Source organism: Salvelinus alpinus, chromosome 27 (assembly GCF_045679555.1).
Source record: "Salvelinus alpinus chromosome 27, SLU_Salpinus.1, whole genome shotgun sequence".
NCBI classification, from domain to species: Eukaryota; Metazoa; Chordata; class Actinopteri; order Salmoniformes; family Salmonidae; genus Salvelinus; species Salvelinus alpinus.
In genome coordinates this window covers 19,082,593-19,110,360 of record NC_092112.1, presented here as the reverse complement: position 1 = coordinate 19,110,360, position 27,768 = coordinate 19,082,593, and the positions used below count along the sequence as shown (strand labels likewise).

The 27,768-nt window shown below is 42.1% G+C and overlaps 1 protein-coding gene across 6 annotated transcripts in view; it reads right to left on the bottom strand.

Annotated features, from left to right (window-relative positions):
* LOC139556097 (NLR family CARD domain-containing protein 3-like) overlaps positions 1-27,091 on the bottom strand; it is a 30,303-nt gene extending 3,212 nt beyond the window's left edge. The window contains exons 1-11 of one of the 6 annotated variants that reach the window (XM_071369632.1): positions 26,478-27,091; positions 6,297-6,353; positions 5,923-6,105; positions 5,771-5,797; positions 3,786-5,535; positions 3,297-3,470; positions 2,975-3,148; positions 1,696-1,869; positions 1,441-1,614; positions 1,053-1,232; positions 693-866 (exon numbers count right to left, since the gene is read on the bottom strand). In XM_071369632.1, coding sequence (XP_071225733.1) covers positions 693-866; positions 1,053-1,232; positions 1,441-1,614; positions 1,696-1,869; positions 2,975-3,148; positions 3,297-3,470; positions 3,786-5,535; positions 5,771-5,797; positions 5,923-6,105; positions 6,297-6,309 — 3,023 coding nt within the window. In that variant the 5' untranslated portion in view covers positions 6,310-6,353; positions 26,478-27,091. Of the gene's footprint in view, positions 1-692; positions 867-1,052; positions 1,233-1,440; positions 1,615-1,695; positions 1,870-2,974; positions 3,149-3,296; positions 3,471-3,785; positions 5,536-5,770; positions 5,798-5,922; positions 6,106-6,296; positions 6,354-6,974; positions 6,994-7,017; positions 7,496-7,606; positions 8,058-12,710; positions 12,730-26,477 lie in introns of those variants that run through there. The other 5 variants (XM_071369634.1, XM_071369630.1, XM_071369631.1 and 2 more) reach the window with 5 other exon arrangements.
* Between the last annotated feature and the right edge of the window lie 677 nt (positions 27,092-27,768).

The window sequence follows — 27,768 nt, the reverse complement described above, 5'->3', positions numbered from 1 at the left end:
TTGACACTATGCTTTGGGGCAGGTAGCGTTCTCCTGGCATCTGCCAAACCCAGATTTGTTCATCGGACTTCCAGATGGTGCAGCGTGATTCATCACTCCAGAGAACGCATTTCCATTGGTCCAGAGTCCAATGTCGGTGAGCTTTACACCACTCCAGCAGAGGCTTGGCATTGCGCATGGTGATCTTACGCTTGTGTGCGGCTGCTTCGCCATGGAAACCCATTTCATGAAGCTCCCGACTAACAGTTATTGTGCTGCAGTTGCTTCCAGATGCCGTTTGGGACTTGGTAGTGAGTGTTGCAACCGAGGACAAACTATTTTTACATGCTAAGTACTTCAGCGGACTCGTTCTGTGAGCGTGTATGACCTACCACTTCGCGGCTGATCCGTTGTTGTCCTAGACGTTTCCACTTCACAATAACAGCACTTACAGTTGACTGGGGCAGCTCTAGCAGGGCAGAAATTTGACGAATTGACTTGTCGGAAAGATGGCATCCTATGACAGTGCCACGTTGAAAGTCATTGAGCGCTTCAGTAAGGCCATTCTACTGCCAATGTTTGTCTACGGAGATTGCATGGCTGTATGCTCGATTTTTCACACCTGTTGCTGAAATAGCCGAATCCACTTATTTAAATGGGTGTCCACATACACTATATATACAAAAGTATCATGTATAATTTAGCTCTCTTACCTCAGTGTTGCCAGATTACAGTAGGTATTCCCCAGTCCAACAGAGAACAGCTTCACCCCCACATCGTGGAGTTTGTTTTTCCCCAGGTCTAGCTCTCTCAAACTTGAAGTGCTGGAGCTGAGAGCTGAAGCCAGCGCTTCACAGCATTTCTCAGTGAGGTTGCAATCATTCAACCTAGGGAGATATAGAACAGATCCGTTATTGTTTATTTGACCAAACCTCACAACACACACACCCAGAAGGGTGGAAACAGAACAGCGTCAGCCGCAGAGCAGTGCTGCCAAACCAAATGCAGTCTGCCAGTTCAGTTCCGACTTTTTGCCCTGCTTGAACCAACCACCATGAGGACACAGTCTTTACCTCAGTGTTTCCAGTGTACAGCGTTTATCCTCCAGTACAGAAGAGAGTAGTTTTACTCCTAAGTTACCAGGTTGGTTCTCACTTAGGTCCAGCTCTCTCAGGTGTGATGGGTTTGGCCTCAGGGCTAAAGCCAGAGCCAGAGCAGCACAGCCTTCCACTGTGAATGTGCATTTTTTAAGCCTTTGGAGAGAAGTGAATTTTTTTAAAGATTGGTAACATGAGGTGCATATTTGTTAATAAGTCAATGAGATACATATTATTTCATATGCATTGCTATATAGTCTAGTTAATGTAAAATAAGACCATAGTGTTCAATTGAAAATATCAATAACATAAAATATTATCTATGAAAACATTTCTCAAGTGCTCAAAATAATGAGTTGTTTACAACAGTTTCTCAAGTTTGCACTGTGGATTCTTCAAAACAACTGTCAGGCGTTCTAATTCGGAGTCTCCTAAGTTATTCCCGCTCAGGTCCAGCTCTCTCAGGTGAGAGGGGTTTGACGTCACAGCTGAAGCCAGAGAAGCACAGCCTTCTTCTGTGATACTACAGTTTGACAGCCTGCAGAAAGAAGTATTAACGCCGTCACTCTTCACTCAGAAATATGAGATACTGTAGAAAGAAGACTATTCAATTATTCACCTCAGTGTCTCAAGTTTACAGTGTGTATCCACCAGTACTGCAGAGAGCTTCTCCACTCCTGAGCCTCCAGGGCCATTCCTGCTTAGATCCAGCTCTCTCAGGTGTGAGGGGTTCGACGTCAGGGCTGAAGCCAGAGATGAACAGCCTTCTTCTGAGACTGCACAGCCTGACATCCTGTGATGATAGTTAATGTAAAAACATTCAACTCTTTGCCTCAAACGATTATTCACATTTAGAAAATACTCAGTGTCATTGTGAATAGAAGTAAAGCATTGTAGTTATACAAAAATAATTCATATTCATGTTAATTATGGAACATTTGGCTCGAAATGGGTCACTTAAATGGCCAGAAATATTACCCAGAAATGATATTTTTGGGTAGGAAGGGGCACACATAGCCACAACCATGAGCAAAAACATATGTTAGCTAGGGCTGTGATGATACCAGTATCGCAATATTTCTTCTATGGCAAAAATTCAAACATGAAGCAGACCAAACTGTCTGGTCCTTTAGAAACCTGCTGAATAGCTTGGAAAATAAATACAAGTGACTCTGGATGACAACATAATGAGATTTGTTTCCAACATTAGGGCTGTTTTCCTAAAGAAGTTACATCTGCTTTGTATTTTGTTTCCTTGCCACGATACTGTCGCAATGCTGGTATCATCCTGGCCCTAATGCTAGACTATAACTGGTTTCATGAGTTTAAAGAAATCAATGATTGTTATATATGTTTATATGAACCACACAGGCAATACTCATGCCATAATTTGAGGAAAACAATTAGCAACTAAACTTCAGATTTGATGAGGTAAAAATTCCCGGTTTACTTTACGTGAATTCTGCTGCTTGTGTTTAGACAGGTGCATGCTGAACATGTCTTAATCCTGTATTAAGGTGTACTGTGGAAGGTGTACTGTCCTTAATGTTGCACATCAAATGGTCTTCTGTTTGTTTTCTCCACATGACAGAGGAGCATGTCTGATTTACATTTCATATATCTATTTGGACATTCTGAATACATTTTTATCAAATTAGTCAAATCTACTACGAAACACACATTGTTGAATGTGTGACAGTCTAAAAGCATATCGACTTTCAACTTTCTGTTGATGTCTCCATAAGGAAGGGAAAGTAATGGTAACGTGGTAAAAAGGTGAAACCAAGCTAGGATTCTTACTCAGGTGTTCCTTCGCCGGGTCAATGGGAATCTACCTCCACAGTCACCTTTTTCTAATGCAATTGTTTTTGTTTAATTCCACTGATCAGAATACTCACCTCAATTTCTGCAGTTTACATTGTGGATCTTTGAGTACAGTAGAGAGCATTTTTACACCCGAGTCTCCTGGGTTATTTCCACTTAGGTCCAGTTCTCTTGGGTGTGATGGGTTTAACCTCAGTGCTGAAGCCAGAGAAGCACAGCCTTCCTCTGTGATATTACACTGAGACAGTCTGAAGAGAGACATTCTACAATTAAATGGCATACGCTTAACCACAGGGCTGTACACTAAATGGTAGTAAAAATCACAACTCATTGTTGGCCGTAAATATGGTTATCTAGCATTTAAAATCTAATTTCACGCTCAGAAGATTGTCTTACTTCAGTGTGTCTAGTTTATTGAGTGGATTCCCCAGTCCAGCACAGAGTTTTTTCACTCCTGAGTCCTGCAGGTCATTGTTTCCTAGGTCCAGCTGTCTCAGACTAGAGGACTTTGAGCTGACAGCTGAGGCCAGTGCTTCACAGCATCTCCAGGTAAGTTTACATCCATTGAGTCTGGGAAAATATATTGTCAAATGTAATGAGTTATCAGGTGGCATCTTCTGTCTCCAAAACTTCCTTCATAGCGCGAAAAACACTGCACAAATGAACCATGGCATTTTAAAGAGACAGTACACATTGGTGTCCTATCCGAAACAAATTTAGAACGGGTAACATGGTGGTTACTTATAGAACTTAATTATCTTCACTTGAATAGATCAGTAGTATGGTTTCGTCCAGGGACTACGAAATTGAATTACCATCAAGTAATAGCATATTTGGAATGTTCATTTGCTAACTTTCAGTACATCGATTTGACCAAATACTCACAGAGCGGTTCTAGAAGCTTTGACCACTGGCAGCAGCCTCAGAAGACACTCATCCGATCTGATGTATTTCTTCAGGTCAAACACTTCCAGCTCGTCCGTGGAAGTCAGCAACACAAAAACCAGAGCAGACCACTGTGCAGATGAGAGTCTGGCAAACAAGGAACTTCCAGACCTTATGTAGCTTTGGATTTCCTCCTGTAAGGAATGGTCATTCAGCTCATTCAGACAGTGGAACAGATTGATGCAACACTCTGGAGAGGGCTTCTCCTTGATCTTCATCTTGATATACATGGCTGTTTCCTCATTGGTCTGTGAGGTGCCTGTTTTTTCTATCAGTAGACCTTGTAAGATATCTTGATTGCTCTTCAGCGAGAGGCCGAGAAGGAAGCGGAGGAAAAGGTCTAGGTGCCCATTCTCACTTTGAAGGGCCTTATCTACTGCACTTAAGTAGATTTCTTTGCCTTTGGAGCAGTGTTGTTCTTTTAGCATTGGATTTTCATTGTTGGTTTTGAATGAGATGAAAACATACACAGCAGCAAGAAACTCCTGGATGCTCAGATGCACAAATTGGTACGTCTTGCTCTCGTACAATCCAAACTCTGTATTGAACATCTCTGAACAAACCCTTGAAAAAATGGACCCCTCTCTGACATCAATGCCCCACTCTGTCAGATCCTCTTCAAAGAAGGTCCGATGGCCTTTTTCCAGTTGCTGATAGGCCAGTTTTCCCAGTGACATGATGCTCGCTTTATACCAGAGTGGATCTCGCTCATTTTCTCCAGGGTACTTTCGTTTCCTTAGCATTCTCTGGATGTTCAGGAAGTGTGTGTACATTTGGGTCAGGGTTTTGGGGATCTCTCCACTCTCTGTTTTGCTCATTCTCTCCAGGACAGTGGCTAAAATCCAGCAGAACAAAGGTATGTGACACATGATGTGGAGGCTCCGTATTGACTTAATGTGTTTGATGATTCTGTTGGCCAGTTTCTGATCACCGAATCTCCTTCTGAAAAACTCTTCCTTCTGTGGGTCATTGAACCCTCGTACCTCTGTCACTCTGTCAACAAACTCAGGGGGGATGCGATTGGCTGTGGCTGATTGGGAGGTTATCCAGATGCGAGCAGATGGGAGCAGATTCCCCTTGATGAGGTTTGTCAGCAGCACATGCAATGAAGTTGACTCTGTGATGTCACTCAAGATCTTGTTGCTCTGGAAGTCTAGAGGAAGTCGACACTCATCTAGACCATCGAAGATAAATAACACTTTGTGTTCATTGTTGTTGAGGATTCCTGCTTCTTTTGTCTGAAGAAAAGGATGAAGAATGTCCATCAAACTTTTATTCTCCCTCATCAAATTTAGATCCCGAAAATGAAGTGGAAAGATGAATTTTATATCCTGATTTGCTTTTCCTTCAACCCAGTCCAAAACAAACTTTTGCAAAGAGACCGACTTTCCGATGCCTGCGATTCCTTTTGTCAGCACAGTTCTGATAGGTTTGTCTTTCCCAACTATGGATCTGAAGATGTCGTTGGATAGGATTGGAGTTTCTTGTAAAGCTGTTTTTTCAAACGGTCTTACCTCATGCTCATTATTGACCTCTCCACTTTCCCCCTCTGTTATATAAACCGCTGTGTAGATGTCATTAAGCAGTTTGGAGTTTCCATGCTGAGCTAAACCCTCCTGAATAGTACTGATCTTTCTGTTAATCTTCAGATAGTCTTTTAGTTTTTGACAGTGGTCTTCAACATGTATATCTGAAAGAAACAAAATGACAGAAAAATACATCAAAACATGAAGACGATAGATTTGATTGTCAACAGAAATCTATGCTCAGTAGCTTGTGCGTGCCCTTATATTCAAAGAGCTGTGACATCCACCAAAAATATATAAAGATTCACACACTTAGTGTCTGATTTGCATGTAAAGTTAAAAGTAATTACTGTATAAAAAATAAAAAAAACTTAGATGGTTTGTAAAGGGTGTTATTACCTTCAGAATGAGGAGACGTCTCTTCATCTGGAACGAGAAAAAGCGAGAGAGCGACAAAAAGATCTGGGACGTGTGTAAAATTTCCCAACACCAGATAGTAAGTAGTACTTTATGTATTCAATTTAATGAGTCAGAAGTTTAAGGTAACTTACCACCACCCTTCGAGGCCACACTGATGTAATAATTAATGTCTCTTATTTGGCTGCCAGAGATCATGGGTGATATGACATTGCTGCCATCCTGAGCAGTGTTGGTGGACTGGAAAGAAGTTCCTTGTGTAGGTATGGAGAGATCTGGCCTCTTTGCAGGGCCAGCCTCCTTAAAAAATAAACGTTCTGAGAGAGGAGTCAGACAGGGAAAATAGATGCATATATATAGGAGCATAACAAATTCCAGACTTGATTCCATTTTAACCAGTAGTCCTGTCCTCTGTATAACACAACGTTTATATAACTAACGTTAGTAGCTTATTCTACAGTTATGGCCTGTATAAGGGTTGAACATTTGAACAATTCTGGTTAATTACCTTTGGAATCCATAGATACAATCTCAGCTGGGCTGGCATGGACAGACAAGGACTAACCTGGAAAACAGAGAAAAAGCAAGAAACATATGTAAATATTTTGGCTATTAGCTGCGGTGCACATTTATTTAATGTTCCAAATGCAGGTTGACGTTTATGCTTTAGCCAACACTTCAAGATGGCGGACTGAACACAATTATGTAGACCACCTCATGATAAAAACGAAATATTAAATATCGGTAAATTAGACTAAATATTAGCGCTACACAATCTGGTGGGTAATAACCTTCAATCTGGATAACAACACAAAACAAATCATAACACTAGAGAAATGTATCGACAAATATTACGAAAACAAGCAACACCCAAACATAACGGAGAGTAAGAACCTATTTCAAAACGAAAAAGTGACTCTTCTACAGACACAGACGATTTCATCTTTTCACCACCGTGAATGGCAAATGGTCGAACCAGATCTGTTCAAATCAATAAATGACAAACTACTTGAACTAGTCAGTAAGGATATAAAAGAGTTGAAGGCAAGTTTCAAGACGAGTGACGAAACACCTGCGACATTGGAGAAAGACACAAACAAGCTAAAAGGGATAATAAGGGACAATAAGATTGAAACTGAAGTTAATTAACTTAAAAAGGAGAACATCGTTCTGAGAGAAGCCTTACTTGACATATAGACTAGACCCATGAGAGAAAAGCTGGTACTTACAGACCGAGGTAAAGACAGTTTCAGTTTGGATATTCGCCTGTAGTTTTCCTTGCGTCCACCAACAGCAGTTAGGGATGTCAACAAAGTGACACATTTTTCAAATTTCAATAGCTCTTTAACCATTACTCCTAAAACTTTCAAAACTGGTTGTAGCTAACCCGATGGCATAGACACACACTTTTATTTGTCGATTTACATCTTGCACTATTTTCAATTATGTATTTACATTTTTGAATTTCAATAGCTCATTGGTCATGTGACCAACTGACTTCAAAACAAGGTTCAGAATTCCACTCAGTGGGCCTACACATTGCACACCCTTTAGTTTGTCCATTTTCATCTCACTCGATTTTACATGAATTTTTCAAACTTTAAAATTTCAATAGCTCCTTGGTCATGTGACCTACTGACTACAAACAAGGTTCAGAATGTCCACTCATTGGTCCTACACATAAGACCACTTTTTCCAACATCATTACACTTATTTGGAGTCTGTGGCTCAAGTGGTTCGTTTGAAAGCTATTGAGGTTTGAAAGCGCGAATATCCGTTGAATATCCAACTTCAACTGTCTTTGCTTCAGTTACTTACAGGTATCCAAGAGAAAGACGTTCCTTAATGTGTAGTTAGAGAGTTCCTCTTTACAGCGCTTCAGATCCCACGCGAAGCTATTGACAAAATCTAACTCGAACGTGTACACAGCTTCAGGCAGAGGTATGAACGCCCAATCGTTGCCTAATTTGCTTTCTTTAAAGATAAAATATTGGTTAAAAGCCTGGGTAAAATACTTGCTGGCATGAAAATAGGCATGAATGACCAGTTCCCGAAGGAAATTGCAGAATGGCGCAAAGTCCTGTATCCAATTTTCAAGGAAAATAGGTTGAAAGGTGTCACGAGAATTTCCAATCCCAATGATAATAACAATCAATCACTAGCTCTGACCAATTTCCGAGGTTTGTAAGACCATGCGTATAATAATAATTAGTCAAAGACTCAGCTTATGCAAAAGGTTGGTACAGTTTATTCAGAGAACGTTCTAAAGTCAAGAATACAAAGACATCCATTTTATAGCTGCGCACATACTTCCACACAAACAGATATCCTACGCACATACATGCACATACTGTCTCACTACCCAGCCGACAGAGATTAGGGAGACCTTGACCTTGAGACGTACTCCCCATTCTCTCCCAAATCTCTAGTCAGGTCGGCACCGAATTTTGCTCAGACAGTCTGTGTTTAAAATACCATAAAGACATAAACATGAGCTATATTGTTTTACCCTAATTCTGACTAGGACTACACATTTATTGATTATGATTTTATACATTCTAATCAATTCCATACAATTATATGTTTCAGGGTGGAATATTCTAATCACTCAATTAACAGATAAATCCCATTAACAAAAGGGAAACCCGTAGCTCTTGTGGCTGAAACTGTATATTGATAACCAGTTGTTCAGAGACACAATGACTACTCCATGGCGATTCTAAAAATGTGTAAGTTCTCATAGAGGACGCAAATAATGAAAAACACAATTCTAGCCCTGTTATGGATTGTAATAATACAACAAAAAAATATGAAAATATGACTAATTGGAACACAAAGGAAGGAAATTCTCAAAGCTGCTATTGAGAACCTTTACGACCTTGTACCTAGCCGGTGTGGGTTCCGGTGGGGTGCCCCCACCCAGGCAGTGGCAGTGCTGGCAACACTAGCTGCAGTAACCCATGGGGAGGGGGTCACACTCGGACATTCAGAGAGGGGGCATATTATTGTGGTCATGGTGGCACAAAATCAAAGGTCTGACTGCACGGAGATGCTTGTGAATATGGTCACTACGGGGGACCATGTGTGGGTGTTTCAGGGTCTCAGGAGAAGGGGGTATATCTGACCTCCATCACCTAGGACGTGACAATGGTTAATCAATTCTGCCAATTTTTTTGCTCAGTTTTGCAGGCCTTCTCATACAGCTGCAACTGTATATGCATTCGTAAATCAAGACCTTTCTTGAGTTGGGCTCTGGGATGGTGCAACTGTTAACAGTTGAGAATCTGAGTCTATGGTTGTTGTGAGGGAAAGGGGTTGTGTGTGTATCCCACAACTGTTGCGAAGGAGTAAAAGATGTTAGGGACAATATATGATGAATCACTATAATTGTTTTCCAAAATAATAATTGCTTGCCATAATGTAATTTTGACAATGGCGAGACTGGTGAGAGGTAAAAATCCTTTGCATAAACTGCCTACATTACTACAAATATTAATAGCTAATTATGGAAAATAAGATAAACATGATTTTTTAAATATATGTATTTTTAATGGCTATATATAATACAAATCGAGGTGAGGGTGATGGAAATGCATTTGGCTGTTGATCTGCTTCTGTTCTGTGGGTGGCACTGTGTGCTCTTATCGAAGGATGGGTCCCGGTCTTTCCGGGGCCATGGGATCTGGGGGGGTCGGGGGGGGGGGAGGGTTCTTCCGGGCATTGGGATGACAACCTAACTCGGGATGAGGGGTTTTAGCGGGTGGAATAGTGGGGACCAATTGGAGGTTTGCTTAGTAGCAATTCAAATATCATGGTACAGCTATATAGACACTTAATCATCATGTTACTTTTTAATGGTTCGTTTACAAACATATATTATGATTAATAGAATTGAAACTTGTATCTCATTATGGTAATTGGTGAAATAAGTATAGCCAGGCTTAGCTGATAATAAGAAAACACAATCAGTATTTACCTGGCTAAAAGAGAAGGAATATAATATCTATTGTTTACAGGAAACTCATTCAACAATTTTAGATGAAGTTTTATGGAAAAAGGACGGGGGGGGGGCGAAATATATTTCTCCCATGGGCAAAGAAATTCAAAAGGGGTGACGATATTAATTTACAGTAATTTTGATCTAAATGTGCAAATTATCCAAACAGATCATCAAGGTAGATGGATTATTTTTAATATGTTATTGGACAATAAACAGATATGGCTTATTAACCTATACGGTCCAAATAATGATGATCCAAGCTTCATTGAAAATATACATAAGAATTTATCAACTCAACTCTTCTGAAACTTGTCAGTCTATTCTTGTTCTTAGAAATGAAACCTATTCCATGCGAGAAATTGCCAAGAAACTGAAGATCTCGTACAACGCTGTATACTACTCCCTCACAGAACAGCGCAAACTGGCTCTAACCAGAATAGAAAGAGGAGTGGGAGGCCCCGGTGCACAACTGAGCAAGAGGACAAGTACTTTAGAGTGTCTGGTTTGAGAAACAGACGCATCAAGTCCTCCACTGGCAGCTTCATTAAATAGTACCTGCAAAACACCTGTCTCAACGTCAACAGTGAAGAGGCGACTCCGGGATGCTGCCCTTTGTACGCCTATGTAGATATTCCATAAAAAATCTGCCGTTTCCAGTTACAATAGTAATTTACAACATTACCAATGTCTACATTGTATTTCTGATCAATTTGATGTAATTTTAAATGGACCAAAAAATTTGCTTTTCTTTCAAAAACAAGAACATTTCTACGTGACCCCAAACTTTTGAACGGTAGTGTGTGTATATATATATATATATATAAATGTATGTTTTCTCTAAATAAGCGTTGTTGTACAATTAAAGGTAAATTACACTGCATTTCAAACAGTCAGAGGTAATCAAATGAATTCAGGGCTTGTGAAGTTATACCTAGGCTGAATATAAGCCTTCGACAAACATAGTACCCACTAATCATTTAATTAATTCATCAAAATAGTTTAACCTGCTTTTTTTAGCAATAATCACTGCTCTGGCTTTCAAGTCGGTCTATGAAAATACCCTTTTTTGTAACAAATTTAACTAGAACCATGCATAATACACATTCACTAATAATGACAAACTTATTGTAGCAGGCATTAGCCTATAAAAAATGAACACAGGTCTCATCAACAATCTCTTAGGCCTGTTAGGTTCTAATTATCATAGTAAGAACTCAACGGACACTATGAAAGCTCAAACCAAGTTTTTTCTTCCAAAAGGATCGAACAGCTGAACAGACCAAAATATGGTTTCACCCGTAGTAGTATACATACAGTGGGGAGAACAAGTATTTGATACACTGCCGATTTTGCAGGTTTTCCTACTTACAAAGCATGTAGAGGTCTGTAATTTTTATCATAGGTACACTTCAACTATGAGAGACGGAATCTAAAACAAAAATCCAGAAAATCACATTGTATGATTTTTAAGTAATTAATTTGCATTTTATTGCATGACATAAGTATTTGATACATCAGAAAAGCAGAACTTAATATTTGGTACAGAAACCTTTGTTTGCAATTACAGAGATCATACGTTTCCTGTAGTTCTTGACTAGGTTTGCACACACTGCAGCAGGGATTTTGGCCCACTCCTCCCTACAGATCTTCTCCAGATCCTTCAGGTTTCGGGGCTGTCGCTGGGCAATACGGACTTTCAGCTCCCTCCAAAGATTTTCTATTGGGTTCAGGTCTGGAGACTGGCTAGGCCACTCCAGGACCTTGAGATGCTTCTTACGGAGCCACTCCTTAGTTGCCATGGCTGTGTGCTTCGTGTCGTTGTCATGCTGGAAGACCCAGCCACGACCCATCTTCAATGCTCTTACTGAGGGAAGGAGGTTGTTGGCCAAGATCTCGCGATACATGGCCCCATCCATCCTCCCCTCAATACGGTGCAGTCGTCCTGTCCCCTTTGCAGAAAAGCATCCCCAAAGAATGATGTTTCCACCTCCATGCTTCACGGTTGGGATGGTGTTCTTGGGGTTGTACTCATACTTCTTCTTCCTCCAAACACGGCGAGTGGAGTTAGACCAAAAAGCTCTATTTTTGTCTCATCAGACCACATGACCTTCTCCCATTCCTCCTCTGGATCATCCAGATGGTCATTGGCAAACTTCAGACGGGCCTGGACATGCACTGGCTTAAGCAGGGGGACCTTGCGTGCGCTGCAGGATTTTAATCCATGACGGCGTAGTGTGTTACTAATGGTTTTCTTTGAGACTGTGGTCCCAGCTCTCTTCAGGTCATTGACCAGGTCCTGCCGTGTAGTTCTGGGCTGATCCCTCACCTTCCTCATGATCATTGATGCCCCACGAGGTGAAATCTTGCATGGAGCCCCAGACCGAGGGTGATTGACCGTCATCTTGAACTTCTTCCATTTTCTAATAATTGCGCCAACAGTTGTTTCCTTCTCACCAAGCTGCTTGCCTATTGTCCTGTAGCCCATCCCAGCCTTGTGCAGGTCTACAATTTTATCCCTGATGTCCTTACACAGCTCTCTGGTCTTGGCCATTGTGGAGAGGTTGGAATCTGTTTGATTGAGTGTGTGGACAGGTGTCTTTTATACAGGTAACGAGTTCAAACAGGTGCAGTTAATACAGGTAATGAGTGGAGAACAGGAGGGCTTCTTAAAGAAAAACTAACAGGTCTGTGAGAGCCGGAATTCTTACTGGTTGGTAGGTGATCAAATACTTATGTCATGCAATAAAATGCAAATTAATTATTTAAAAATCATACAATGTGATTTTCTGGATTTTTGTTTTAGATTCCGTCTCTCACAGTTGAAGTGTACCTATGATAAAAATGACAGACCTCTACATGCTTTGTAAGTAGGAAAACCTGCAAAATCGGCAGTGTATCAAATACTTGTTCTCCCCACTGTACCTCACTTTGGGTGGAGACTCCTCATCACTAAACATGGGATGTTATTGCTAAGCAGGAAGCTAAGTGATAAGGGCAATACACAGTTCCTTCCCTTATCAGTACTGCCACATGTGACCGTTTTCCCTGCAATTAGCCCCTCCCAAGCTTACTTATGGCACCCCTCATGTCTCTATTATAACTAATGATTAATAATATAACTAATGATTAATAATAGTTAAAGATCAGAATCCAAACCTAATCAGGCCCATGTGCTAGTGATTTGCCAGCTAATCTTTATATTTCATGTTTAGCCAACTTGGATCTATTTGCTAGCTAACAAGGAGAACAGTTGAATTGTTATGAACACACCATTTTGTCTGTCTTCAACTGTTCAAAAAGCATGTTGGCCTGTCCACTTTGTTCAGATGTTGAAATCAAGTGGTCTACCTTATTTCTCAGAATCGAGTTGCCAATTCCTTGCATGAATTTGTTTTATGCTTATTGTACGTTTATAAAACACAGATTAGACTTGTATAACAGTCTTTGGCTAAAATGCTGCTAGCTGTAGCCCAATGCTGCTTGCGACTAACTGAGCAGAATCAATGTTCATTGATACTCTCAATGAGTATTCTCTGGTGTGAGTCGTTGAGACATAAAAAGGGTATTGATAGAAAAGTCAACTTCTCCTCTATTACAGTAATGTCTCAATGTGTTTCAGTGTCCATATGACCCATTCTGTTGGACCAAACCTCAAATAGCGAGTTGAAACCGCTTGTCAGAGAGGAACATGTGATCTCTCAATTTTGTTGGCGTGAAAGGCAGGAAGGGGCTTGTGTGTAAACCATAAAGGAAGAGGCGAAGCAAGAGGTTTCACTTTCACTAAAATGCATTTCTATGGGTTTATTTTGGACCTAAGCTTGCATTCCCGCCTTTGGGACAACGACTATGGAGCCAGATAGCTGCCAAAAGGTACGTATCGTTAGGATTGTAAGAAAAGCCATGCATGAAACATGAAACATAAAATTGAATCTGTGAACATACAAACACATACAACCTTTTAGGCTTGAACAAATCTTGTGTTGCAATTCTGACATACAATAATACCTTTCAGAGTTTTGGCAATTTCGTCTCACCAACAACAACTATACCAAACGGTCTGTGAGCAGTGCTACAGAACAAGCACAACACAGTATAAAAACAAAAGAAGTCAGGGAAACCAGAAAGTGGTATCCTGCACGTTTTCAAGTTAAAAGTCTCCATTCTCTATTACTCAATTGAGTTTACTTCCCATTTAGGTAGCTAATGTAATGGATTTGTTTGCCAGCGCACGTCTATATCTCACTAGCTGTATTATTCCTTCAACAGTGAAGTTTCAGTCCGCTAGGTGTATCTCTACAGCATGTGGACATCCCCATGCATGCACCTTATCAAAATATGACTAATTCAATATTGCACCATCCCATTCTCTGGGCTTTGTCTGCAATCATAACCAGTAGTATATACCAGGAATAATGAAACGTATAATAATAGATGTTTGGTGAATCTATGAATTATGTATGACCACTGGAGTCTAAGCCACTCAAAATACTTTTTTATAGAATATTTTAACATTTATTATATCACTGAAAAGCTTGCCAAAACATATTCTGTAGGAGAGGTTAATATGAATGTAAAATAATTTGACATGATTTATATGAATCGGGTCATGAACATTGAAATGAACAAGGAAGAGGTTAAATGTAGGCTAAGTCTGGCATAAGCTTATTCCCACACTTTACAATAACTCTGTTACAGTGGTCTTCGGTAGTCTCTGTATAGGCTATTCCCTCCATCGCAACACTGCTGCCCAGTTGAAGAGCTTGTGATCTCCATGCAGCACCACAGCAGCACGCGCCTTCAGAAAAGCACCCCTCAGCCTCAGAAGATGCCCTTCTGGAGGCCTGCAGACAGAGTCATTATACACTAATGTAGGACTATTTGCATATTAGCCAAATAAAGTGCAGAGCATGCATGATGCGTGCAACTCAACATTCCAACATATTTGAACATTTAATTCATCCTTCATTCAGTTCAGTCAGTTAGTATGTCATCCATTCTGTCATTTGTCTGAGTTCCAATAGGAACTAAATCAAAGAGAATAAAACAGTCTTATCCATTTGTTTATTGAAATCCATGTGTGTATCAAAATTATATAAATTCTCCAAAGTTCTTTAGCCTATCACTTTAATAATTCAATGTTTAATGTAGGCCTATCCAAAAAATTAAATAGGCCTTCAACTTGTAGGCATTGCAATTCAGGCTATCATTTTGGGTGCAGGTGTCTTGCGGAAAAATTATAGAACTCTATTTGTGTTTTATAACTGTTTTTATTATAGGCCCCTTAAAAAAAGAGACCCTAGCTCACAGGCCCCTAAATACATTTCAAACAAAATAGTTGAACAGGTAGGGAAAACAGATCTGGCAGTAAGAATAGGCTATAGCTAGTCTTGACCATTTGGGACCCCTTGGTTATTTGGCTCAGGACAGGTTATAGCCAAGACTTAATATATTTATTGTTTTGTCTCATTTATTGATATGGATATAGCCTCCGCATGATGGGGTTGTGCAATGCAGCTGGTTATAACAAGCCTACATACAGAGTGGAATTCACAAATGCAACAGTCAAAATGCCTAATATAAGGCCAACAGTCCGTGCTCCCAAATACTGGAAAATGTGTGATTCATTAGGATACATGATCACCACAGTAGCCCCACACAGCTATAACAAATAAATTATGCAATTATATGGCCATAAAATAACACAACAGCATGGCATATTTAGAGAGCGGAATAGGCCTAAATCATATTTACTTTCTATTTTGCAGCTCAGGCGGTTATTCTAGACAAGGCTCTTCTGTGTCTTTATCATTCACACACAAGTAATTTAGCCCAAGTCTATACTACGCCATCTACGGGTATAACGTCATTATTTGGAGCTCCCGAGTGGCGCATTGGTCTAAGGCACTGCATCTCAGTGCAAGAGGCGTCACTACAGTCCCTGGTTCGAATCCAGGCTATATCACATCCGGTTGCGATTGGGAGTTCCATAGGGCGGCGCACACAAGCTCTAGACTTTTATTTTGGAAATGAAACTGGAAGCTGCAAAGCAACTAACGACTGGGCTAGAGTTGCTTGCTTGACTAGCTAACTTCAACTAGCTATGTTCGGATGTAAAGTAAGAATTGAACGTGTAAATGTTCACTAATAGTCGTAACATAGGGTTTGCACGTTTACAGATCTAATTTAACGGTTACGTTTCATGTTTAACGCATGGCTTTTCTTAGGATCTTAACAATATGTACGTTCAACCTTTTGGCATCTATCTGTCGCCATGAATGACTCCCATTGTTAGAGCAGAGAAGTGCATCTCTTCATTATATACAGCTCTCTGGTGTAAATGGGGAGGTGTACACAGCACAGAAGGAGCGAAAGAGAGGAGACAAAACCAAAATTACAACATGAGAACAAGCGGACATAAACGCTTAAAAACGATACAAGCATTTGGAATATCGCACAAAAAATATACATTTGAATTAATTCGATATTTCGCTCAGACCTAGATCATAGCTTTCACCTGGATTCGCCTGGTCAGTCTATGTTATGGCCCTTAACCCTAATTGCTCCTGTAAGTCGCTCTGGATAAGAGCATCTGCTAAATGACTATAATGTCAAATGTAATGAGCAGTGTTTGTACACTCAAATCATATTTGAGAAATAATTAAAGTTGCCATATTTATTACATTTTGGCCCTACACAGGAGCATTGCAAGATACCATAACTGTTGATCTAGATGTGACACAAAAGTAATCTTGATGTAATTTGAAACTAGCTGTGTGCTCTAACATGAGTAATATATTTCATTATGCAAGATTTTAAAAATCATTTAAGAAATGTGCATTACAAAGTATGAAAATGAATATCACAAATAGGACTGTTTTACTGGCACAAAGTTAGAGTTGGATCTCTGGGACTTCTTGAGTTATGACCATATATACAGTGGGGAGAACAAGTATTTGATACACTGCCGATTTTGCAGGTTTTCCTACTTACAAAGCATGTAGAGGTCTGTCATTTTTATCATAGATACACTTCAACTGTGAGAGACGGAATCTAAAACAAAAATCCAGAAAATCACATTGTATGATTTTTAAGTAATTAATTTGCATTTTATTGCATGACATAAGTATTTGATCACCTACCAACCAGTAAGAATTCCGGCTCTCACAGACCTGTTAGTTTTTCTTTAAGAAGCCCTCCTGTTCTCCACTCATTACCTGTATTAACTGCACCTGTTTGAACTCGTTACCTGTATAAAAGACACCTGTCCACACACTCAATCAAACAGACTCCAACCTCTCCACAATGGCCAAGACCAGAGAGCTGTGTAAGGACATCAGGGATAAATTGTAGACCTGTACAAGGCTGGGATGGGCTACAGGACAATAGCCAAGCAGCTTGGTGAGAAGGCAACAACTGTTGGCACAATTATTAGAAAATGGAAGAAGTTCAAGATGACGGTCAATCACCCTCGGTCTGGGGCTCCATGCAAGATCTCACCTCGTGGGGCATCAATGATCATGAGGAATGTGAGGGATCAGCCCAGAACTACACGGCAGGACCTGGTCAATGACCTGAAGAGAGCTGGGACCACAGTCTCAAAGAAAACCATTAGTAACACACTACGCCGTCATGGATTAAAATCCTGCAGCGCACGCAAGGTCCCCCTGCTCAAGCCAGCGCATGTCCAGGCCCGTCTGAAGTTTGCCAATGACCATCTGGATGATCCAGAGGAGGAATGGGAGAAGGTCATGTGGTCTGATGAGACAAAAATAGAGCTTTTTGCTCTAAACTCCACTCGCCGTGTTTGGAGGAATAGAAGGATGAGTACAACCCCAAGAACACCATCCCAACCGTGAAGCATGGAGGTGGAAACATCATTCTTTGGGGATGCTTTTCTGCAAAGGGGACAGGACGACTGCACCGTATTGAGGGGAGGATGGATGGGGCCATGTATCGCGAGATCTTGACCAACAACCTCCTTCCCTCAGTAAGAGCATTGAAGATGGGTCGTGGCTGGGTCTTCCAGCATGACAACGACCCGAAACACACAGCCAGGGCAACTAAGGAGTGGCTCCGTAAGAAGCATCTCAAGGTCCTGGAGTGGCCTAGCCAGTCTCCAGACCTGAACCCAATAGAAAATCTTTGGAGGGAGCCGAAAGTCCGTATTGCCCAGCGACAGCCCCGAAACCTGAAGGATCTGGAGAAGGTCTGTATGGAGGAGTGGGCCAAAATCCCTGCTGCAGTGTGTGCAAACCTGGTCAAGAACTACAGGAAACGTATGATCTCTGTAATTGCAAACTAAGGTTTCTGTACCAAATATTCAGTTCTGCTTTTCTGATGTATCAAATACTTATGTCATGCAATAAAATGCAAATTAATTACTTAAAAATCATACAATGTGATTTTCTGGATTTTTGTTTTAGATTCCTTCTCTCACAGTTGAAGTGTACCTATGATAAAAATTACAGACCTCTACATGCTTTGTAAGTAGGAAAACCTGCAAAATTGTCAGTGTATCAAATACTTGTTCTCCCCACTGTATGCGGGGTGGTGGTATGCTGAACTCTATTCTTTCTATTGCCAGTACAGAGAAGCACAGAGAGCAGCGCTGCCTTTCTTTCGATCCTATCAGTATCCACACATCTCCAACGACACTGCTAACCTTATTCATAACCCGAACCTTAAATTAAGACCATAAAAAAAGCTTATGGAGGCATAGGTTGCATTCTTCAAGAATCAATGAGTACATATAGTAGCGAACGGCGGGGCAGGAAAAGGAACCCGGGTCGCTAGTGTGAAATGGCAAACACCCTACATATTGCGCCAATAGGGTTAACCAACTTGGTGGGAATTGTAATGTGGCTCATATAAGGATTGATATACTGCCCCCTCCAAACAGGAAGACACATCCCTGTGCTTCGACTTCTCAGCCGTCTCACAAGTCTGAGCCGTGCGTTCCGATGGTCTCACAGCAGCCATCCCACTTCTGACACCAATGTAGCGAACGGCGGGGCAGGGAAGCGAACCCAGGTCTCTGGAGTGAAAGGCAAACACCCTACTGATCACACCAAAAGGATTTCCTTCCCATTTTGTCCTTTCGCTACAATATAATTATTATTCAAAGTCCAAAAATGTATGTAGGAACTGCAGACTGTCCCTTTAAGTACATTTAAAACCAGATAGCTAACTTTAGACTTTCACTCAAGATGCTAGGTAGTATTTTTCTAAATGGTGATATCAGTGGTGGAAAAAGTACCCAATTGTCATACTTCAGTAAAAGTAATGATAGAATGTCTCATGTAAAAGCAACTTTACGGGGTGTTTTTCAATTTTACTTTAGTCATTTCTATTAGGTATCTTTACTTTTACTCAAGTATGACAATACTAGGCAGCTAACTAAAATGTACATTCAACCAGTCTCTTTGATACACGGCTAACTTCTAATGTTACCTCTGTGTTCCTCGTTCTTCGCAGATTCAGCCTCTTCAGCTGTAGAAGAATTTGAGCTTTCTATTTGATCAATTTCTCAACATATTACATGTAGCTAGCTGAGCAAGTTCCACAATACCGACCTGCCTTCTACTACTTTGTGTGGATTTCTGGCAGACTAGACGCAATATTGCGTATTGCTGTGTTTAACAGTTTAGAAAGTGCATTGCACATTTGTTAACAAAAAAAGGGGTTAATTGCACCGCCATATAACCCTATATACACAAGATATACAAAAGTATGTGAACACCCCTTTTATACACCTGTTGCTGACAGGTGTACAAAATTGAGCACACAGCCGTGCAATCTGTATAGACACACATTGGCAGTAGAATGGCCTTACTGAAGAGCTCAATGACTTTCAACTTGGCACCATCATTGTCAGTTTGTCAAACTTCTGCCCTGCTAGAGCTGCCCCGGTCAACTGTAAGTGCTGTTATTGTGAAGTAGAAACATCTAGGAGCAGCAAAGGCTAAGCGGCGAAGTGGTAGGCTACACAAGCTCACAGAATGGGACCGCCGAGTTCTGAAGCGCGTATGTCTTCGTTGCAACACTCACTACCGAGTTCCAAACTGCCTCTGGTAGCAGCCGCACACAAGCCTATGATCACCATGTGCGATGCCAAGCATCGACTGGAGTAGTGTAAAGCTCGTCGCAATTGGCCTCTGGAGCAGTGGAAACGCGTTCTCTGGAGTGATGAATCACGCTTCACCATCTGGCAGTCCGACGGACTAATCTGGGTTTGGCGGATGCCAGGAGAACTCTACCTGCCCCAATGCATAGTGCCAACTGTAAAGGTTGGTGGAGGAGTAATAATGGTCTGGGGCTGTTTTTCATGGTTCAGGCTAGGCCCCTTAGTCCCAGTGTAGGGAAATCTTAATGCTACAGCATACAATGACATACTAGATGATTCTGTGCTTCCAACTTTGTGGCAGCAGTTTGGGGAAGGTCCTTTCCTGTTTCAGCATGACAATGCCCCCATGTACAAAGCGAGGTCCATACAGAAATCGTTTGTCGAGAACGGTGTGAAAGAACTTGACTGGCCTGCACAGTGCCCTGACCTCAACCCCATTGAACACCTTTGAGATGCATTGGAATGCAGATTGAGAGCCAGGCCTAGTCGCCCAACATCAGTGCCCGACCTCACTAATGCTCTTGTGGCTGAATGGAAGCAAGTCCCTGCAGCAATGTTCCAACATCTAGTGGAAAGCCTTCCCAGAAGAATGGTGGCTGTTATAACAGCAAAGTGGGGAGCAACTCCATATTAATGCCCATGATTTTGGAATGAGATGTTCAGCAGGTGTCCACATACCTTTGGTAATGTAGTATATATATATATATACACACACACACAGTGGGGCAAAAAAGTATTTAGTCAGCCACCAATTGTGCAAGTTCTCCCACTTAAAAAGATGAAAGAGGCCTGTAAATTTCATCATAGGTACACTTCAACTATGATAGACAAAATGAGAAAAAAAATCCAGAAAATCACATTGTAGGATTTTTAATGAATTTATTTGCAAATTATGGTGGAAAATAAATATTTGGTCAATAACAAAAGTTTCTCAATACTTTGTTATATACCCTTTGTTGGCAATGACAGAGGTCAAAAGTTTTCTGTAAGTCTTCACAAGGTTTTCACACACTGTTGCTGGTATTTTGGCCCATTCCTCCATGCAGATCTCCTCTAGAGCAGTGATGTTTTGGGGCTGTTGCTGGGCAACACAGACTTTCAACTCCCTCCAAAGATTTTCTATGGGGTTGAGATCTGGAGACTGGATAGGCCACTCCAGGACCTTGAAATGCTTCTTACGAAGCCACTCCTTCGTTGCCCGGGCGGTGTGTTTGGGATCATTGTCATGCTGAAAGACCCAGCCACGTTTCATCTTCAATGCCCATGCTGATGGAAGGAGGTTTTCACTCAAAATCTCACGATACATGGCCCCATTCATTCTTTCCTTTACACGGATCAGTCGTCCTGGTCCCTTTGCAGAAAAACAGCCCCAAAGCATGATGTTTCCACCCCCATGCTTCACAGTAGGTATGGTGTTCTTTGGATGCAACTCAGCATTCTTTGTCCTCCAAACACGACGAGTTGAGTTTTTACCAAAAAGTTATATTTTGGTTTCATCTGACCATATGACATTCTCCCAATCTTCTTCTGGATCATCCAAATGCTCTCTAGCAAACTTCAGACGGGCCTGGACATGTACTGGCTTAAGCAGGGGGACACGTCTGGCACTGCAGGATTTGAGTCCCTGGCGGCGTAGTGTGTTACTGATGGTAGGCTTTGTTACTTTGGTCCCAGCTCTCTGCAGGTCATTCACTAGGTCCCCCCGTGTGGTTCTGGGATTTTTGCTCGCCGTTCTTGTGATCATTTTGACCCCACGGGGTGAGATCTTGCGTGGAGCCCCAGATCGAGGGAGATTATCAGTGGTCTTGTATGTCTTCCATTTCCTAATAATTGCTCCCACAGTTGATTTCTTCAAACCAAGCTGCTTACCAGTCAGTCTTCCCAGCCTGATGCAGGTCTACAATTTTGTTTCTGGTGTCCTTTGACAGCTCTTTGGTCTTGGCCATAGTGGAGTTTGGAGTGTGACTGTTTGAGGTTGTGGACAGGTGTCTTTTATACTGATAACAAGTTCAAACAGGTGCCATTAATACAGGTAACGAGTGGAGGACAGAGGAGCCTCTTAAAGAAGAAGTTACAGGTCTGTGAGAGCCAGAAATCTTGCTTGTTTGTAGGTGACCAAATACTTATTTTCCACCATAATTTGCAAATAAATTCATTAAAAATCCTACAATGTGATTTTCTGGATTTTTTCCCCTCATTTTGTCTGTCATAGTTGAAGTGTACATATGATGAAAATTACAGGCCTCTCATCTTTTTAAGTGGGAGAACTTGCACAATTGGTGGCTGACTAAATACTTTTTTGCCCCACTGTAGATAAAGTTTAGTGGGTTTAGGGAGGTTTTTGGGGGGAGTGGGGAGGGTGTGGAAAGGTTAAGGATTTATTTGGTTTAGAATTCTATTTTCATGGTCATACAAAATTGGGCAGATCACGATTGAACCTACATTCCAGCACAGTATGTGGCGGCATGCACTTTAAACGTTTGTTTGAAGACCATCATGATATCATAGAAGAAGAAGAAACACAACAGATAGGACAATGAGACATATTTCACCGGAGTGGACAAGGTTTTGTAGACTTTACCATATGCCAAAGTTTTAAAAAATGTGCGTTGTTTAGAAAGAGTGCAAAGGCAAATTGAGATATTGCACATGCGCACTTTACAAAGTAGGCGTCCGCTACGGAAATATGCAAATATGTGCTAGAACGCACCAATAGGATCTCGCTAGCTCGTGCTTGGCTCTGCCCACCTCCTGGATTGTTCTGCCCACCATGGCTAATTTGTTCCCATTTGAAAATGACAGGCTGTGGTCTATCTTTGCATATACTGCATATTCTGAGAGGCGGGACTCTTTCCAGAAACAAGTCTCTCACTGTTGCCGCTTGCTATTGACCACCCTCTGCCCCCAGCTGTGCCCTTGACACCATATGTGAATTGATTGCCCCCCATCTATCTTCAGAGCTCGTGCTGCTAGGTGACCTAAACTGGGACATGCTTAACACCCCGGCCATCCTACAATCTAAACTTGATGCCCTCAATCTCACACAAATTATCAATGAACCTACCAGGTACAACCCCAAATCCGTACAATCCAGAAGAAAAATAAACGCACACCCATTTAGGCGAGGTGCTGGCTAGCGGAGTAGAAAACTTGAAAATAAAGGAGAGCTCAGATGCAAATCCGTAAACACGGGCACCCTCATAGATATCATCCTAACTAACTCGCCCTCCAAATACACCTCTGCTGTTTTCAATCAAGATTTCAGCGATCACTGCCTCATTGCCTGCATCCGTAATGGGTCTGCGACCAAACGACCACCCCTCACCACTGTTTAACGCTCCCTAAAACACTTCTGCAAGCAGGCCTTTCTAATCGACCTGGCCGGGGTATCCTGGAATGACATTGACCTCATCCCGTCAAAAATGTAGAACTAGGAATAGATATAGTCCTTGGTTCACTCCAGACCTGTATGCCCTTGACCAGCACAAAAACATTCTGTGGCGTTCTGCATTACCATCGAACAGCCCCCGTGATATGCAACTTTTCAGGGAAGTTAGGAACAAATATACACAGGCAGTTAGGAAAGCTAAGGCTAGCTTTTTCAAACAGCAATTTGCATCCTGTAGTACAAACTCAAAAAAGTTCTGGGACACTGTAAAGTCCATGGAGAATAAGAGCACCTCCTACCAGCTGCCAACTGCTCTGAGGCTAGGAAACACTTACCACCGATACATCCACTATAATTGAGAATTTCAATAAGCATTTCTCTATGGCTGGCCATGCTTTCCACCTGGCTACCCCTACCCCGGTCAACTGCCTGGCACCCTCCACAGCAACCCGCCAAAGCCCCCACCATTTCTCCTTCACCCAAATCCAGATAGCTGATGTCCTGAAAGAGCTACAAAATCTGGACCCCTACAAATCAGCCGGGCTAGACAATCGGGACCCTCTCTTTCTAAAATTATCTGCCGAAATTGTTGCAACCCCTATTACTAGCCTGTTCAACCTCTCTTTTGTATCGTCTCAGATTCCCAAAGATTGGAAAGCTGCCGCGGTCATCCCCCTCTTCAAAGGGGGCGACACTCTAGACCCAAACTGCTACAGACCTATATCTATCCTACCCTGTCTTTCTAAGGTCTTCGAAAGCCAAGTTAACAAACAGATTACAAACCCTTTCGAATCTCACCGTACCTTCTCCGCTATGCAATCTGGTTTCAGAGCTGGTAATGGGTGCACCTCAGCCACGCTCAAGTCCTAAACGACATCATAACCGCCATCGATAAAAGACATTACTGTGTAGCCGTATTCATCGATCTGGCCAAGGCTTTCGACTCTGTCAATCACCACATTCTTATTGGCAGACTCGATAGCCTTGGTTTCTCAAATGATTGCCTCGCCTGGTTTACCAACTACTTCTCTGATATAGTTCAGTGTGTCAAATCGGAGGGCCTGTTGTCCGGACCTCTGGCAGTCTCTATGGGGGTGCCACAGGGTTCAATTCTCGGGCCGACTCTTCTTCGTATACATCAATGATGTCGCTGGTGATTCTCTGATCCACCTCTACGCAGACGACACCATTCTGTATACTTCTGGCCCCTCTTTGGACACTGTGTTAACTAACCTCCAGACGAGCTTCAATGCCATACAACTCTCCTTCCATGGCCTCCAACTGCTCTTAAATGCAAGTAAAACTAAATGCATGCTATTCAATCGATCACTGCCCGCACCTGCCCGCCCGTCCAGCATCACTACTCTGGACGGCTCTGACTTAGAATACGTGGACAACTACAAATACCTAAGTGTATTGGTTAGACTGTAAACTCTCCTTCCAGACTCACATTAAGCATCTCCAATTCAAAATTAAATCTAGAATCGGCTTCCTATATCGCAACAAAGCATCCTTCACTCATGCTGGGAAACATACCCTCGTAAAACTAACCATCCTATCGATCCTCGACTTCGACGATGTCATCTATAAAATAGCCTCCAACACTCTACTCAACAAATTGGATGCAGTCTATCACAGTGCCATCCGTTTTGTCACCAAAGCCCCATACACTACCCACCACTGCGACCTGTACGCTCTCGTTGGTCGGCCCTCGCTTCATACTCGTCACCAAACCCACTGGCTACAAGTTATCTACAAGTCTCTGCTAGGTAAAGCCCCGCCTTATCTCAGCTCACTGGTCACCATAGCAGCACCCACTCGTAGCACGCGCTCCAGCAGGTTTATCTCACTGGTCACCCCCAAAGCCAATTCCTCCTTTGGTCGTCTTTCCTTCCAGTTCTCTGCTGCCAATGACTGGAACGAACTGCAAAATTCACTGAAGCTGGAGACTCATATCTTCCTCACTAGCTTTAAGCACCAGCTGTCAGAGCAGCTCACAGATCACTGCACCTGTACATAGCCCATCTATCTACCTCATCCCCATACTGTATTTATTTATCTTGCTCCTTTGCACCCCAGTATCTCTACTTGCACATTCATCTTCTGCACATCTACCATTCCAGTGTTTAATTGCTATATTGTAATTAATTCACCACCATGGCCTATTTATTGCCTTAACTCCCTTATGTTACCTCATTTGCACTCACTGTATACAGACTTGTTTTCTTTTTTTCTACAGTTTTTTTGACTGTTTTGTTTATTTCATGTGTAACTCTGTTGTTGTATGTGTCGAATTGCTATGCTTTATCTTGGCCAGGTCGCAGTTGCAAATGAGAACTTGTTCTCAACTAGCCTACCTGGTTAAATAAAGGTGAAAAAAAAAAAATTTCAAAGCCCTCTGCGAGATTTGAAAACAACAGGAGTATCCATGAAGACACGAGTCAATAGAACTGGGTGAGCTAGCCACAATAAGCTTCCTGATTGGATTCAAAGTTGCAGAGCTAGTAGTTGAAATCAGGTAACTGTGCACAATATTACTATTTACAATACCCCAATGCTTATGAGCACATGTAGCAAAACGATAGCTCGATATGAAACTATTCATAACATAGGTGGAGCTAAGAACAATGGGTTCCCTACGGGAGTTAACAGAGCTATAAATGGAAATTATTGTAACGACCCTGGGTTTATAAGCGCGGAAATCGACTCTGCCGCACGAGCATGCTTTTACGGCACAGTCGATAGCGCGCCGGACTTCGGGCTAGAAGGTCGAGGGTTCGAGACCTGCTCCCTGCCTGTTTCATTACACTGGTGTCAGAAGTGATCGGACCTCGCATCCACGACAGTGCGTGTGCTTGGCCGGTGAGCGCGTTCCTGTAAGACGTAGAGTCGCAAGCTAGCGCGAGGACGCGCTCTTTGAAAGGAGGGAGTAGTGTAACGACCCTGGGTTTATAAGCGCGGAAATCGACTCTGCCGCACGAGCATGCTTTTACGGCACAGTCGATAGCGCGCCGGACTTCGGGCTAGAAGGTCGAGGGTTCGAGACCTGCTCCCTGCCTGTTTCATTACACTGGTGTCAGATATTAACAGGCACAGAATTACTATTTACAATATCCCTATCACCATGGGAAGCTGTGGCGGAATGATATCGTTGCAATTTAATAATGGGAGTAAATACCTTTGATGAGCTTAATTTGATCAGCCATAGCCTCAGCGCTGCCTTATAGTGTTTGAACAGGATCCCGGGACCCAAATGATTAGGGTGGATCCCTCACCGTAGAAGCCACTGGAGAGTTAGTCAGAATATGGGACGAAAGTGCAGATACCTCTGGATCCGATCTTGAAGTGAAATCCCTCAGGGATGAAGGCCCCCGGAACCTCTGGATCCAGGGTGGCAAAGCTGTTTGATGTCTATCTGTTCCGGACTTCCCACCTCCAAGGAAACCTCAATTGCAAAAGGACGCTGCTTTCGACTTCTGCCGCGAGTGACGTGCCTCCATGGCTGGTTGGCAGGATCAAGAATAGGAACATCCACTAAGTCATCCAGAAGCATCCTGCTAACTCCATTTTCCAGGGAAGGGGGAGACCCCTTCAGGGAGGGATGCCTGCAGAGCACCGGCCAGTCGGTTATGGAGAGACGACAAGGCGGCGACACTCCCATCAGGTCAGAGCGTATCCAGCTACTCCAGAAAAAAAGAAGGTAGGGGGACGTGGATTCCCCAATAGCTTGTGTAAATCCACTACTTGTTTGCTAAGAGTAGCTACTTCGTCTCTGTCGTCCTCTGCGAGCAAACAGTTGCGACATTGAATGTCCAGACAGTCCTCATTGTTCTGGAATAGAGCAAAAATAAACACAGCTGCAGACAATTATAATATTGATGAAAATCCAGTGTCTGCGTTAATAAGACTAACAGATTTACATGATACACTCATTCGTTTTTTTTTAATGATTTCTAATTCTAAACCAGCTATGATACTCATTTAACTCTGTAACACAACCTTGTGAGTGAATCACAGGCAGATTTGATCAAGTCTGCTGCAAATTCTCTCTAAAGATGTTGAATATTTCAGTATTTTCCATCTTCCTTTGCACAGTCCCAGGAAAATCTGAAGGTCTGAAGAAACTGGAACCCAGTACTTATACTAAGAGGAATGTGTCAATCACCTGCTTTACTCATTCATTGTGCTTTTCTCTGAACAGTTATAGAATTTCCTTTTTCTGTGCAGCCAGTGCCCTTGAGGTAAATTCTGATCTGTGAACCATCACAATGCAGGCTACTTATTGATGTAGCCAATGTAGAGATGCACACAAAACCCGTTTTTGGTTTGAGTACACAATCAGAACAAATCCATAGTTTGGGAACCACTGGACTAGAGCATAGACTCAAACTTTCCTATGCTCGTACTTCTTGTGTCATTCACTCAGAACCACTGTCAGTGTATACAGTAGGTTGTTTACAGGAAGAGCA